The sequence below is a fragment of the Limulus polyphemus genome, unplaced genomic scaffold, assembly GCF_000517525.1.
Source record: "Limulus polyphemus unplaced genomic scaffold, Limulus_polyphemus-2.1.2 Scaffold1701, whole genome shotgun sequence".
Classification (NCBI taxonomy): Eukaryota; Metazoa; Arthropoda; class Merostomata; order Xiphosura; family Limulidae; genus Limulus; species Limulus polyphemus.
Window position 1 is genome coordinate 54,642 of NW_013667311.1, and position 15,338 is coordinate 69,979.

Here is a 15,338-nt window from a genome sequence, read left to right on the forward strand (position 1 = left end):
TTAAGTACAAAGCTACAAAATGGGCTATCTGTGCTCTGCCCTTCACGGTATCCGGAAACCGGTATTCTAGCGTTAGTAAGTGCGCAGACATACTGTTGTGCCACTAGGGGGGGGGGGGGGCTTCAAGAAAGTTAACAAGTTAAGTTTTCTTTGCTTTACTGTTCAACACAAGAACCTGAAGTGCATAAAATAAGATCCACTTATAAAGACTACAATATTTAAACATATTCTTTAAATCTTGACTTCATATTTTAAATTTTAATATAATAATATTTATCTAAAATACTTAAATAAAAGTTGCCCTACATCCAAGTGGAATGTAACTGTAATATTGTTTGTTTTAATTTTAGCGGAAAGCTGCACAAGGAACTATATGTGATGTTTACGCCGCGGGGATCGAACCTTGAATGTTTAACATTATAAGCCCTCGAGCTTACGGCTGTATTTTAGTAGTATGGACTTTGTTGAGAAAAAGTGAACTGGACATTCCAGAAAGATCATTACTGTTTTATTGTTTTTGTTTGACCTACAAAATTTTGAATTGTTGAAGTGTAGAAATAACACTGAAATGAGGGTGAAGAAGGGTGTTCTTATAAAACATCTCTCTCTAGTATTTACTTGTTTATCTCAAGTGTATACTTTGGTTACATCATATTCGTATCGTATTCTCACTTTGACGTAAAGACACGGTCGTATGTGTATGTGTGTTCTAGTCTACATGTGTTTAAGAGGAAATTCGCTTGATTCTGCGCGTTGAATTGAGTGACATTATCACGACTATTCAAACTTAACCTTCATAAAGATTTTATTATTTTGACATTAAAGCTTTTTCGTGATTAAATGTTTAAACATGTCCTTCTATTGTTATTGTTTTCTCAATTCATTAAATGATGTCTCAATTATGTGTTTGTGTGTGCTTCTGATACACAGTTCAATGACACGACCTCGTGACTGTGATAACTAAGCGTGTTCTTGTTGCTATGCTGAACAGATATAAACAAGTAGGTTACTCTAACGATAGTTTTTCATTTGTTTAATAGTGTTACTGAAACTGTAAATTTCAGTAGTAATTACGTATTTATTATTTGTTAAAAGACACATAAATTGAAAAGAAGATGAACCATGCCAGCTTTTACTTGCATAATATTGATATTAAACATTAATTTTCAAAAGGCACAAATAATTGAATTTAAATATCTTTTTATTTCGAGCTAAACTTTTCTAAGAAGTGCTTATCGTTTCAAATGTGTTGTTACTATTACTGATAAGCGCTCGTTACGGTCTAAAGTGCTAATATTGACAAGTTTTTTGTTGTTGTTTTTTTTTTAAAAAACGCATAGAAAATTTCTTCATCAAACGCGTTTTGTTAGTTAACCATCTTAAATATGCTACAAAAACATAACAGTTATAGATCAGGACAAACTCTAGATATTATATCGTTTGAGATTTCCCATCTATCACAACTATTTTTACATTTTATTACTACGGGGAGACACTTGAGTAATAACGATGATAGTTAATGAATTTGCAAAAATAGGGTTAAAAGTGCAGGTAAAATATATCGTATGGAGCATGTAAAAAAAGAGTAATTTTAGTAAAGTGTGAACAAAGCTTTAGAGATACTACATGGAAATGGTCACACATCCATCGCAAAAAATAGTGACCGTCAGATCAGTCGTAGTGGTTAGTGGTCTTAAATTAGCCAGTTTGATTCTTGGCCTTTTCTAAGAGTTCGGAGCGGTTAAGCGACGACATAAGCATGGAGCTTGTTATAAAATACTTTAGTGCTGACCATGGACTTAAATTAACATTAACAGCAGAAACCTTATCCAAATAATAATAATAAACATTTTATAGGTCTCTAGATAATTCTGAGATAGTAGAATAATCTGAAAACATGTCTTTTTTTATCAGAATTTAAAGGACACAGAACGTATAATGTTAGGAAAATTACATTCTTTTTCTTATATATTTTTTAACTTTAGAAATGTATTGGTTTTTAGAAAGCACCAAAGCTAACAGTTTTCTTTTAATGATTTCTTTCCTACTTTCTTGTCACATAAATTTGAAGGACGATTAGAAAGAGTAAGATGGAAATGATATATGTCAATGATATACAAACAAAGAAAGTATAGAAAAATTTAAAACATGTAAAATAAGATTTGTAAACAGATTATGATTTCAGTAGATGGCGCTAAAGTCTTCGCATGGCTTGTGGTATTTGCTGATCATTTACTTTGAAGAAACTTTTATACATATCAAATAAGTTGAATGCTCTATATTTTATTTATATTGACTTTCAACAGTAGTACTTGTGTTATGTAGATAAATTATTACAACTTACGCTGCAAGTTTAAATAGAACTTTATATAGAACGACAGAAGTAAATCGGTGTTGTTTATACTCTCTTAGTGAGCTAGTGCCACAGTGAACTGATGAGGTTAACGAAATTTCTTCCACATTTTCTACGCCAGTTCCAGACTGATTTAGAGAACTCTACGGAGCTACAACAAACTATGAAAAAGTTCTATGGATTTGCGAAAAAAAAAATTAAATGTTTATACTTGCTATTTAAACAAATGTGGTGACATGAGAGTAGTTTACACTTACAGTCATAGTAATAAAAATACCCAGTGTGACCTATTCAAAAGTGATAATCATAAGAATGCTTTGAGTTCAGTTAATATTAAAATATTTAATTTAAGCCCATTGCATCCACAACACAATATATCAGCATTGCTGTGTTATAATAATTCCCCCCAAATAATGGGTTTGTTAGCTTATAAAGCCATAAGTCTTAATACCCTTAAGAGTTTACCTAGTATCAGTCTTTACAGAATGTTTTCAAACTCGTATGCTAAAAACTTGGGGAGTTCTAACATCAAGAATGGAAAATCTTCAAGTAATTCAGTTAATGAAGATATAGCATCAAATTTAGAACACAAAATAACCGAAAAAGAAAAGTGTGAGGATATAACTTCATTTCCACTACCATTGGGAAAAATCCAGTCGAAAAAGATGATGTTGGCATTCACTTGTAAAGTGTGTAATACCAGAGTCACAAAGCTGATATCAAAATTAGCATATGAGAAGGGTGTTGTTATTGTTCGTTGTCATGGGTGTGAAAATAATCATTTAATAGCAGACAATTTAGATTGGTTTCCAGATCTTGAAGGAAAAAGGTAAGTGATACTTTGGGTATTGGAAAAGTTATTTCCATAGGGTATGTGGGTACATTTTTGCAGTAGTTAATTCTATTTTATAAAATCTATCATCTGTGATTTTATTCTTTTTTTCCACTCTTCATATCAAAGAAAATCTTTTATAAGTACTTAAATAGTAGACACAGATGGTTATTTTACACACAAGTTACAAACTGTAAATGGGTTAAATAATGAGTACAAAAATATTAAAAAATAAGCATTTTTATTTACCTTTAAAATATGCAATGTTTTACTTTTACAACTCGACAGTTTAAAAAGATGTATGTGAATCCTTCCGTTTATATAATTCACATTGATAAAATGGTGATGGTTACAATTCTTGACATGTATTGTACCAATGGTCATGTTAAAATATATTTAATTCTTTTACTTACCCCTGAAATAATTATGCATATGTTCTTCTGAGATACAAGTTCCATGTGGATTAAAGATAAACAACCTGATAAGTTTCTGATATAAAAATAGAATCCAAAATTGTCCAAGTAATTACAGCCCTATTAGTCTTATATAAGATTAAAAGTAGTAGGAAAAGTTTTTGAAAGTCTGATAAAAGATGTTTTACAAATTACTGGATTGTCAACATGGTTTCACTGTGGGAAATCTTGCCTTACTAATCTTTGAAGAGGTTATTGCTTATATAGATGAATGGAAAAGTGTGGGATATATCTATCTAGATTTTCATAAAGTATCTGAAAAAGTGCCACATAAAAGGCTTGTTAAAAATTGACCTCTATAGGTGATAAGTTGGCGTCGAAAAATGCTGGATGAAAGAAAGCAGAGGTTTTGGGTGTTACTGGGATTTACATTATTTAGTGAATTGGATGATTAAGTGACAGATGGTTTTTAATTGTAATAAATTGAAGGTAAAGGTCAGGCCACATTTGGAGTATTGTGTTTAGTCTTGGGCTCTTTTAATAATTAATATCTTAGGAATGACACTAAATTGTTGGAAAGGATTCAGAGGAAGGCCGCTAAGATGATACCTGGGATGGAAAGGTTGTGATATGTGGACAAATTAAGGTCTCTGAAATTGTTTTCTCTTGAAAAAAGAAGAGTTAGAGGAGATCTGAATTAGGTGTTAAGGTTGTTAACAAATTTTATAGTGTTGATGAATCATCTTTTTTTGTTTTATTTGAAAATCAAACTATCTTCAATTTTTATGTGACAGCTCCATTTTACAGTATAGGATTATCTTTTGTAGATAAACCTTAGAGTTGTGAGATTGTCTTTGGTTTGTGAAGGAGTCCATGTTGAAAAAAATGTTTGAGAATTACTAAAATAGATGAATAATAATTCTTTGGTTGTTGTTAAAAATGATATACCTAATGAAAAGTTGCTGAAATATTCCCATACTTTTTATTCCTACAGTCGTAAGTTGTTCACATATATCATAGGAGTTTGTGAGAAATTTTATTTAAACTAAGAAAGATGAATTATAAGTATAGACAATCTCTCGAACAATGTATCAGTAAAATGTTTATAGATAAAAAGTTATGTTTCACTAAAAATGTATTTATTGTTTCAAACAAATTTTGGAGACATGATATTTGATGAAAACGGCAACAAAATGAAGCATTATCATTGTCTTGCATGTATGTCTTTTGATGTGTTTTATATATTTGCTTTTTTTGTAAAATGGTCTTTAAGACAATGTATACTTACGTATTTTCACAGGAATATTGAAGAAATCCTCAAAGAAAAAGGAGAAAACGTACAGAGAATATCTGTTGATAAAGATACAGTAGAATTCTTGAAACCAGATTAAAGAAATTGTGAATATGTTATAAACTTTGTCCTTTGATTCATGTTTACATGTATTCTAAATTAAAATGGTTGATGAATCTAGAACTGGATTTTTGTCTGAAAGTTTATAAAAAGAAATACATGGAAGTTCTTTGGGTAAATCTGAAAAAATAATTCACAATCAACACAACTGAATTTCAAACTTACTGGGTCAAAATTCATTATGTAGCTTACAATTGAAAAGGGTTTGCAGCTTCACAAAACTTTGGAGCAAGTAGGTTCTACTGTGTGAAACTGAACAAAGGAAACAGATATTTTTAGGTTATTTATAACCTTCTAATACAAAGATGTAGATGTAGATGGGATGGTCAAAGCAATTTATGTAGGCATCTTTTTTGATTTTTAGAAAAAAAGAACTTAATGATTATTCTTCTTAACTTTGTTAACGCTAACTGGAGTTTATTATGAGACATTTCTAGAAATGTAAATAAAATCACGACCTATATCTCCAGAATGTACCTTTATTAGCTCAATATTTCACTATTACAGCTTCGTCAGGAGCTATCGATATCCCACAAGTTCACTAGTCCATTTAAATCAAAGTTTAGATAGCCGATGAAGCTGTAGTAGCAAAATATTAAAGTTACATTCTGGAGATTTTGGTCATGATTTTAGTTACGTTTATAGGAACCTATTGTTATAAGTTTTTATACATTAGTAAATAATGTAACTCAGTGCAAAAACTTTGTGATCGTAATGTACGCATCATTGGTTGGGTAGAAAAAATAATGTTATGGTTTCTATAAAGACAAGAAAAGGTTTTAGAAAGAACTATTTTTTTTCATCCAGGAACTTAACAAAATAATAAATGTTTAAAACAGTGTGAAAATCATGAAAGATGACACAAGGTAACTGTAATCATGAGTCACACATATTTTCAGAAAACTGTTAATTTATTTTTTAAACTTTGTCTGTTCTAATATTAATTTCCATTTCTGGTGAATTGTACAGGTTGATGTTTAACTTTGTCTTCTTCACAATCTTTTTTTTTAAGTAGCTTTATATTGAACAAGTACAGACATGTTACATTTTGTGTGCAAAGTACACTGTTATAAATTTAAAACCTAATATGTCATTAGATACACTTATGTTAACACTTAATTGACAAGTATTCTATTTTCAAAACGAAAATTGAATATTTACTTTTATAACTCTGGAACTTCCAATCTATTGTTTTGGCCCAGGTGCTCGACTCGCAATCTGAGGGTCACGGGTTCGAATCCCCGTCACACCAAACGTGCTCGCCCTTTCAGCCGTGGGGGCGTTATAATGTTACAGTCAATCCCACTATTCGTTGGTAAAAGAGTAGCCCAAGAGTTGGCAGTGGGTGGTGATGACTAGCTGCCTTCCCTCTAGTCTTACACTGTTAAATTAGGGACAGCTAGTCCTCGTGTAGCTTATCACGAAATCCAAAAAACAAACAATCTATTGTTTTAAATGTTCATGAAGAGCTACATAAGGGTTATGAGTTAATTGTCTCTAATTATATAGACTAATGAGAAGGCAGTTAGTCACCAGAATTCTCGAATCAAATCGTGAAACTTCATCGTTGTTTTTATTAATGAACTTGATTATTTTAAAGTGGGAAGGAATTTTTTATGTCTTGGTAACAGAACATGAACAGTGGATTCTCAGATCCACAGTGGAGCATATAACCATTAGACTGGGCATGAACTTTCAAGTGACAATAATACTACACTTTGTTTGCCATGCATTATCTGGTATGTTGTCATAAATCACACTATTCTGGGCAGCAGGTTTTCACAACACTTACATAATTAACTTGATTTCATCAATTACCTATGAGCATTAATTACATCAATTAGTGTTGTGTAAAATAAGTACTCAAAATGAAGATTAACCCTGCATTAGTCTTCTGAGGTCTTTGTCAACATTGATGCCGACAGATGGCAGCACGTACATGTTTGTTGATCACAGTAGCTTCACTATTCAGTTAATTTGTGTTAAATAGTTACACTTAGTTTAGGTGGTAAAAAAGAAACAAGTTGTAATATTCAATGTTCATTTATTGATTAATAAAGAAAAATATTTTGAATGTTAGTGTTTTTTGTTTTCCAATATAATAGTTTATTAATTAAACATTTTTAAATTAATTTTTTATGATGGTGTCCACTAGGACCCCAGAAGAGTGACTAGGAAATTTTTTTTACAGAAGACTAATGCATGGTTAAATTGATTAATGCGACAAAAATAACGTTTCCAGTTATTAATGTTTCAACTATACAAATAATTGAAATATTGACATTATTATTTTATCTTATTTCATTTTATTATTATTTATTTTATTATTATTTATTTATTATTATTATTTTATTTTTATCAATTAGTATCATTACACATGAAATTAACCAATCTTAACTAGCATTTCCAATTATCCCAACTGTCCAAGTCTAGTGAGAAAAACTGATAAATAGAATATAACTGACTAACAAGCCCAACGACTAAACAATTATAAACTTTCACTAACTATCGAATTGTAAGTTTCACCGACTCAAAAATATGGTATTGGCCTTTTAAATGGTAATAGCAGACTTGCTGCGACTCTGACGTGCCACCACATAATTGTAGGACGAAAACCTAATAACAATGTTAATGGTACATATTCGTTCTATCTTACAATTGCTAAAAAAGTAATAATTAAACAACAAAAAAAGGGCACAAGTTTTTAATCGGTATAAATAATTAAGAATGCTTGAAGTCATGCATAGTAAAACAGCTGCAATTATTTATTGAGTACATGTGAAGCTTTTTTACCAAAAATAGGATATTACAGCTGAAATACAATCCAAGTGTAATTAACTTTTCACTCGGGCCTCTCTATGTTTTTTGTTCAAGTAAGAATGAAACACAGTTTGATATTCGAATTTCGATACCTCGCTACTATAAAGGCTTGGTTTGGTCTGAAGTTTCATTGGTGGTACTGTCCAGGATCACAGATGAGGAGTGGAATTCTCCGAAACTAGTCTGGTCCACAGACACCCAATGAAAGAATAGACCATACCTAGCTTTTACTTATTGTTAAACAAATGTTTAAACAACTCTATTCAAAAACAGTTTGATATTGAATACAATGCTCATTTTAATGACAGTAAACAAAACGAATGGTATTGGTCAAAATCATTGTTGGGCAAGGCAAGACTAGTAAGTTTCTTATGATAAAGATACTGTTTTATTATCACTAAATATATTTCACCTATCATCTGCCAAGTGATTTAGGCACAAGCTCTAACATTATTCAAATACCTAAATTATTTTATTGGAGATTGAAAAGGACTTAAAAAACCCGTTAATGGTTTTATCAATATAAACTTTTTTTTGCCAGGCCAGATGCTACAGAAAGTATGTAAATCACTATAGCATAAATGTTTCAAAAGTTTTATTAGAAACTGATCACAATATAATTACAAAAACATCCTTGTGTTTTATACATACATAGTGAGGAAACTTCCAAACAAACAAAAACAAAACACACTGATAATGACTGTACAGATGACTGATCATAGAAAACTATTGTTTATTTTGTTGTGCTTCCTTTCTGGCAGCATCCTGAAGTAACTGAGTGTCAACTTCGTCGGCTGGAAGCTGAACGTACCTCACTGCAGAGCCTCTAATAAAGCAGTTCTTTACAGAAAGCTGTAAAATACAGTTTAAAAAAATTACTGCAAGTCCTAAAATGAAATGAAAATTAGTCCATTGAAGCTGGTTATATATTACTGTAATTTCATGTTGAAAATATCTCACATGGAACATTTTACTTGCAGCTGTTTATATCTTTAACATATGCAGTACCATTTTTTAAGTATGTCTACATGTATCGTGCTCTTATTACTGTGGAAGATATTCTAGAATCATATACAGGACTATGTAAGGGGAAGCAGCTGCCCCTCAATTGTTTTTTTTAAATGTAATATAAACACAACATTCACAGTAATTAAGTCAATATTCTACAATTATCTGTTATGCATTTTATTTTAAAATTAAACTGTAAGTATTTACAGTGGTCTCAATTCCTGTATTTTTATATACAGGACAGGTTTGATAAACTCGTGATTTTGGAGGATGTTCACAATATTTTTACAAATATGAAAAATTTAAAAACACAAACAGTTTCTAAGTAATAACACAGTAGATTTATCGGCAAGAGTACTAATAAATCAAATACATAGACAAGAGTCATAAACTATACATATACTGAATGCAAACTCTGACCTTATCTTTACTACACTGTTGTTTATTTCATTCATTCATTAAACCAATTCCTCATTCAAAAAATGTGAACTTTATAAGATCTAACTTAGCAGAACATATTTTACGTCTGCTTCTAGTAACCGAAGGAGGCTCATAATAATTTACTAATTTTTATAGATTCGTTATATTAAGACTGCAAATACCCTCTTTTTCAAAAAAAGGACTGGTTAGATACTGTTATAAAGAATGTGTTTCTTAATGCACTGTCTCTCTTTTAATTACCACTCTCAACCGTAACCAAGGATGACGGAACTGATGGAGACTTTATCCACCCGTTGAAGCTTATTCCATTACTTTTTTTTAACCACGTTACGTCCCATTAATATTACCTGATGGTCAATTATAGCTAATGTTATTAGTATTAAGCCAAGCAATGGTGCTACAATAGGTTCTTGCTAATTTGTGTGTTGTGTGTGCTCATTGCATGTCAAATATTACAACACACATATGAATTTAATAGTCCTAACAAGCATCCATACTGAAATACACATATAATATATACTTATACAGAAGTACATAATAATCATTCTTTATACCGATATATCTTTATTGGTCAGTAAATTTTGTATCATGCTAAACTATATTTTTTCCCACTTGTATTGTTAGTGATAATAGACAGCAGTCATGCACAGTAAAACATTCATTTCTGAAATATAAAACTTCTGTAAATTCATTTTTATTAATAATAACGAGTAATCATATTGAACTTCATAAACAATTATACTGATCATTTTTCATTTTATAAGCATAATTAAGTTAATGCAAAAAAAATATCACTTTTAATATTTAACTCTGATGTGCATGCATAGAAAAGTGGTAATACAGATAGCTGAATTTTTCACTTTAGTGATATGAAAAGTGGTAAACACATGTGAGGTAGTATTTGTCTGCCCAACCAATTATAGTACATCTAATTCAACAAAGAACACATATGCAAATAACCTACCATATGTGGATATTTCTCTGGATCTGTCAAGCTGATGTCTGTTAGTTTTATATTCAAGTATTGGTCTACTGAATGTAGGGTTCCACATATGCTGTAGTATAAAAAATACAATCCTGTTATTAAAATGAAAAACTAAAGAACTATGTTGACATTAATATATATATATATAATGTGGGAAGTGAGCCATCTGGTGGTGGGGGATATATTTAATTTGCATTTACAAACATGCATATGTCATTTTGTTTGAGCATTCTATAAGTTACTTATGAGAAATATACTACTAAATTTTGTAAAAATCACTTTTCAACTTGAATATAGAGAGTAATAGGTGGTTATAACCTTCTGCTGGCTGTTTGCGTTATTTTTTTAAACATGTTTTCAAACACAAACTGTACTCATTTCTCCCAAAATATCTTTATACAAATCCACATGGAAAGGAATACCCTAAAAATGAAAAATGTTAGTTATATGTACAGTTTTTCGAACTGATGTTAAACAATTAAATAAAACAAATCTTAGTAATTGCTGGAGTATAGTTAAAAAATGTTGATGATTGCCTGGCATCATCCCTGTGTGTTTCTGGTGAGTCTGTGGCAAAAGGTCCCACCCATACTTAAACAAGGACATATATATGGTGAACCTGTGGATATTGGTCTGTGACAGGAGGTACCACCCAGACTTTCACAAGGATATATATATCGAAGCTCATGGCGAGTCACAAACTCAACAAGGAGAGCCAAACAGCAAATATGCTCGGTTGGGTTAGTGACTAGAATAGGCGACTCCATACAGACAGTAATATCCCTCTGAAGGAACACCACCATGATCTAAGTACAACGTGGATGTCACCATTAACCACAAGGATGAAGCTGCAACCAATGGTGCCAGTATACAGCCTCATATAGATGTTTAGGATCCCATCCCTCTATCGCACAATTGATTAAAATTTTAAATGACGTAAAAACTGGGAAACACAAAAAGACAAGCAAGTAAAATATGTTATAATAGATAAAATCATCACGTGTATATACATTAATACACTATGAGCATCCACCTAGCTGCTCTTCAAGTAAGCTACTATAATTTTTCCATTTAATTTGAAATAAAAATGGAAGTTTTATATACATCTGATGCAAAACAGTTTTAATGATAAATTTAAATAGGGTGTTTCAACAACGCTGGAAAATTTTTTTTGTGCTAATAACCAAAGCTTAAATTTCATTTCTGAATTCGACTATCAAAAGTTGTTCGTAAAATGTTGAGTAGCACTTCAAGTATGTACAAATGACCTTGAAACTCACTTATGCTTCACCTTCTGTCTATTTTTTAACCAGCAGTTTTATCTAGAGAGAATATATGTAATGAAATTAAACATTTAAGTAAACAGAATCATATATCTTCTAAGACTTTCACTCACACCTAACTGATCATTCTCTCCCAGTTAGCACTTTTTTTTTATAACTGACTCACTGTATCAACATATATGTATTAAAAATACAAGTTTTGTTTAACTCATGAATGTCCTTCAATTTTCATCGTCATTAAATATTTGCAGAATCAACTGAACTTGTCATACTGGTGCTATTTTCATACACCCCTCACACCTCTTCTTGATATTCACACCTGTTCTTGATATCGTACCATCTATTTACATCGGGAGACGCTAAAAACTTGAGAACCAAACTACAGAGCTGGGATTTGTTTTACATAGTTTTAAGGCATTATTTTCGTTCCTGAAAATGTTTGCATACTAAGTTATGTCTGTTTGAAAGCTACAGAAATTTTCTTTGATGAGAAGACATCAGATAAGCTTAGTTAGGTTTAGCGAGTGGGATAGGTGGCAGAAAAATGTTTTGTTAACTCAAATCTTTATTTATCGAACATTATTTTTATATTTTTTAAATTCAAACTATGTACATAAATAACTGGCTACTTAATTATTTCTTATTGAAATAGATATGTTTTACATAAAAACATTATTACCATTATCAGTGACAGCTAAACATGTTTTACATGTCACTGATAATGGTAATAATGTAAAACGTGTTTAGCTGTCACTGATAATGGTAATAAGCTTTAGCTGTCACTGATAATGGTAATAATGTAAAACATGTTTAAATAATGTAAAACGTGACCATTATCAGTGACAGCGTGTTTAGCTGTCACTGATAATGGTAATAACGTAAAACGTGTTTAGCTGTCACTGATAATGGTAATAATGTAAAACGTGTTTAGCTGTCACTGATAATGTTAATAATGTAAAACGTGTTTAGCTGTCACTGATAATGGTAATAACGTAAAACGTGTTTAGCTGTCACTGATAATGGTAATAAAGTAAAACATGTTTAGCTGTCACTGATAATGGTAATAACGTAAAACGTGTTTAGCTGTCACTGATAATGGTAATAAAGTAAAACATGTTTAGCTGTCACTGATAATGGTAATAATGTAAAACGTGTTTAGCTGTCACTGATAATGGTAATAACGTAAAACGTGTTTAGTTTTACATTATTACCATTATCAGTGACAGCTAAACATGTTTTTCTTATTTGATTATAAATTAATTTGATTTAGACAAGGAAAATGGGGGATTATTGTATATTTTAAAAACAAATAAAATGGTTACAATAGTAATTCACCAAGTAAAAAATATTCAGATTATCGTTTTTTTAAAAATTCCCAAATGTTTTTGAACAAAATAAAATATTGATCTATAGCAGAAACACTGTTATTATCTTCTATTTAGATTGATGAAGTTTTTACAATAAGCAACACCATCCATTGATCATATTATGTTAACATTTGGTGCCCAATTCACAAATGGTGCAGTTCTGTCTACTTTCAAACTTGTACATAGAATTACCATGAGTTCGCTTGATTTCTCAAGAAAATTGTTTATCTTTGTGAAATAACAATTCAACAAGGCCACAACAATTGTTGTCAAAATCTGTATTCAGGGTTGATTGTCAATAAAAGCTCATGTTTTCTGTATTCAGGGTTGATTATCAATAAACAGTTCATGTTTTCTGTATTCATAGTTGATTGTCAATAGACAGTTCATGTTTTCTGTATTCAGGGTTGATTGTCAATAAAAGCTCATGTTTTCTGTATTCAGGGTTGATTGTCAATAAACAGTTCATGTTTTCTGTATTCAGGGTTGACTGTCAATAAACAGTTCATGTTTTCTATATTCAGGGTTGATTGTCAATAAACAGTTCATGTTTTCTGTTTTCAGGGTTGATTGTCAATAAAAGCTCATGTTTTCTGTATTCAGGGTTGATTTTCAATAAAAGCTCATGTTTTCTGTATTCAGGGTTGATTGTCAATAAACAGTTCATGTTTTCCGTATTCAGAGTTGATCGTCAATAATAGCTCATATTTTCTGTGATAAATACTCAGGTATTTCTTGATTGGCAAAGACTGCTGGTCAATCAAGACTCAGAGTAGCACATGGCAAAAAAATGACCAGCAGTTGATGGTTATCAAATATAAACCTTGACAGCCATCAACAATAATAAAGCATGTAAGTGCACAAGATTTGAATATAAAGATCATTAATTTTTTGACTACTGTACAAAATGCATTATGTCTTAAACAATTTTGTGATGTGAATGTCCATGACCAAAAGAGAATGTTTTATAAAACCTTTGAAGTATTATATATATATATATATAAATATCAAAAACGGTTAACCAGAAATAAAGGTTTTTGTTGTAACAATGCTTCTAATTAACGTGTAGAATACAGGTGTTTTAGCCTTATAGTTCTTCCATTTTAAGTTTTTCTATAAAACTTTATACATGTCTTTTATTAAATGTGCCTTTTTCTTTTCTTTCTTTTCGAACAGTTGTTTTATTCTTTTTTCAAATCCCTAGTTGGTAAAGATGTTGTAGTGGAACTGAAAAATGATCTTAGGTGAGTTACCTTTTTAAATGCATATTTTTTTTTTGATGCATAGAATTTACTTCCATCAATAATTTAACATAACGTACAAATAACCATTTGGTCCTTTCACACCCACTCCAAGAGAAATAAAAAAATTAAACCCATCCATTATTTTACAGGAAATAATTAATTTCCTCTTAAACTCCTGTCAATTAAAGCTGGGACATATAATTTCTAGTTTTATCTATTCTTCTTGCTGATTTACATTTAATTTTATAATCAAGGTTCATCATGTGTAGAAAAATAGCATTATTTGTTTGACCGTTTTAAACATCATTTTTAGTTTTTATGTTCTCCAAGTCTGCTATCTAAATTTCTATTCATCTTACCAACATAAACTTTTTGGTTGGCTTAGCAGGGTACTATTTAGACATCCTGCTCCTTTATCTTGAGGTGCAAAGGATAAATGGTGTGTGTGTGTGTGTATATATAGGAGGAGGATGAATGTTGGCTTGGAAACAGTCGGTATTAATATTGTTCAAGGATAAGTGGTGTGTGTACATGAGGATGAATGTTGGTTTGGAAACAGTCGGTATTAATATTGTTCAAGGATAAGTGGTGTGTGTATAGGAGGATGAATATTGGCTTGGAAACAGTCGGTATTAATATTGTTCAAGGATAAGTGGTGTGTGTGTATAGGAGGATGAATGTTGGTTTGGAAACAGTCGGTATTAATATTGTTCAAGGATAAGTGGTGTGTGTACATGAGAATGAATGTTGGTTTGGAAACAGTCGGTATTAATATTGTTCAAGGATAAGTGGTGTGTGTGTATAGGAGGATGAATGTTGGTTTGGAAACAGTCGGTATTAATATTGTTCAAGGATAAGTGGTGGTGTGTGTGTATAGGAGGATGAATGTTGGCTTGGAAACAGTCGGTATTAATATCTGTCACTGTTATTGTTACGTTTACCTGCTACAGTGTCTTCTTAAAAGAAAAAAAAAGACGCGTTCAGATATATATAACACAACCAACCAGTAAGCCCCTTTTATAAGTCTCAACCAGTTTTACGGTAGAAACAACAAACCTTCCTAGCGCTACTAGCAATTTTCAGTGACGTAATCAGCTGATTTTTTGGAACATGTCCTCTGTTGATTAGCATTTTAAAAGAACAATTAATATAATTTGTTTGTTTGAATTTATGCACAAAGC

The 15,338-nt window shown here is 31.0% G+C and overlaps 1 protein-coding gene across 1 annotated transcript; it reads left to right on the forward strand.

Moving 5' to 3' along the window:
- Nucleotides 1-803: 803 nt before the first annotated feature.
- Nucleotides 804-5,072, forward strand: LOC106464619 (uncharacterized protein C24H6.02c-like). Its single transcript, XM_013924775.2, has 3 exons — nucleotides 804-1,001; nucleotides 2,413-3,182; nucleotides 4,899-5,072. Exons 2-3 carry the CDS (start codon nucleotides 2,530-2,532, stop codon nucleotides 4,987-4,989), a joined length of 744 nt encoding a protein of 247 aa, XP_013780229.2. The 5' UTR covers nucleotides 804-1,001; nucleotides 2,413-2,529; the 3' UTR covers nucleotides 4,990-5,072.
- Nucleotides 5,073-15,338: the final 10,266 nt, after the last annotated feature.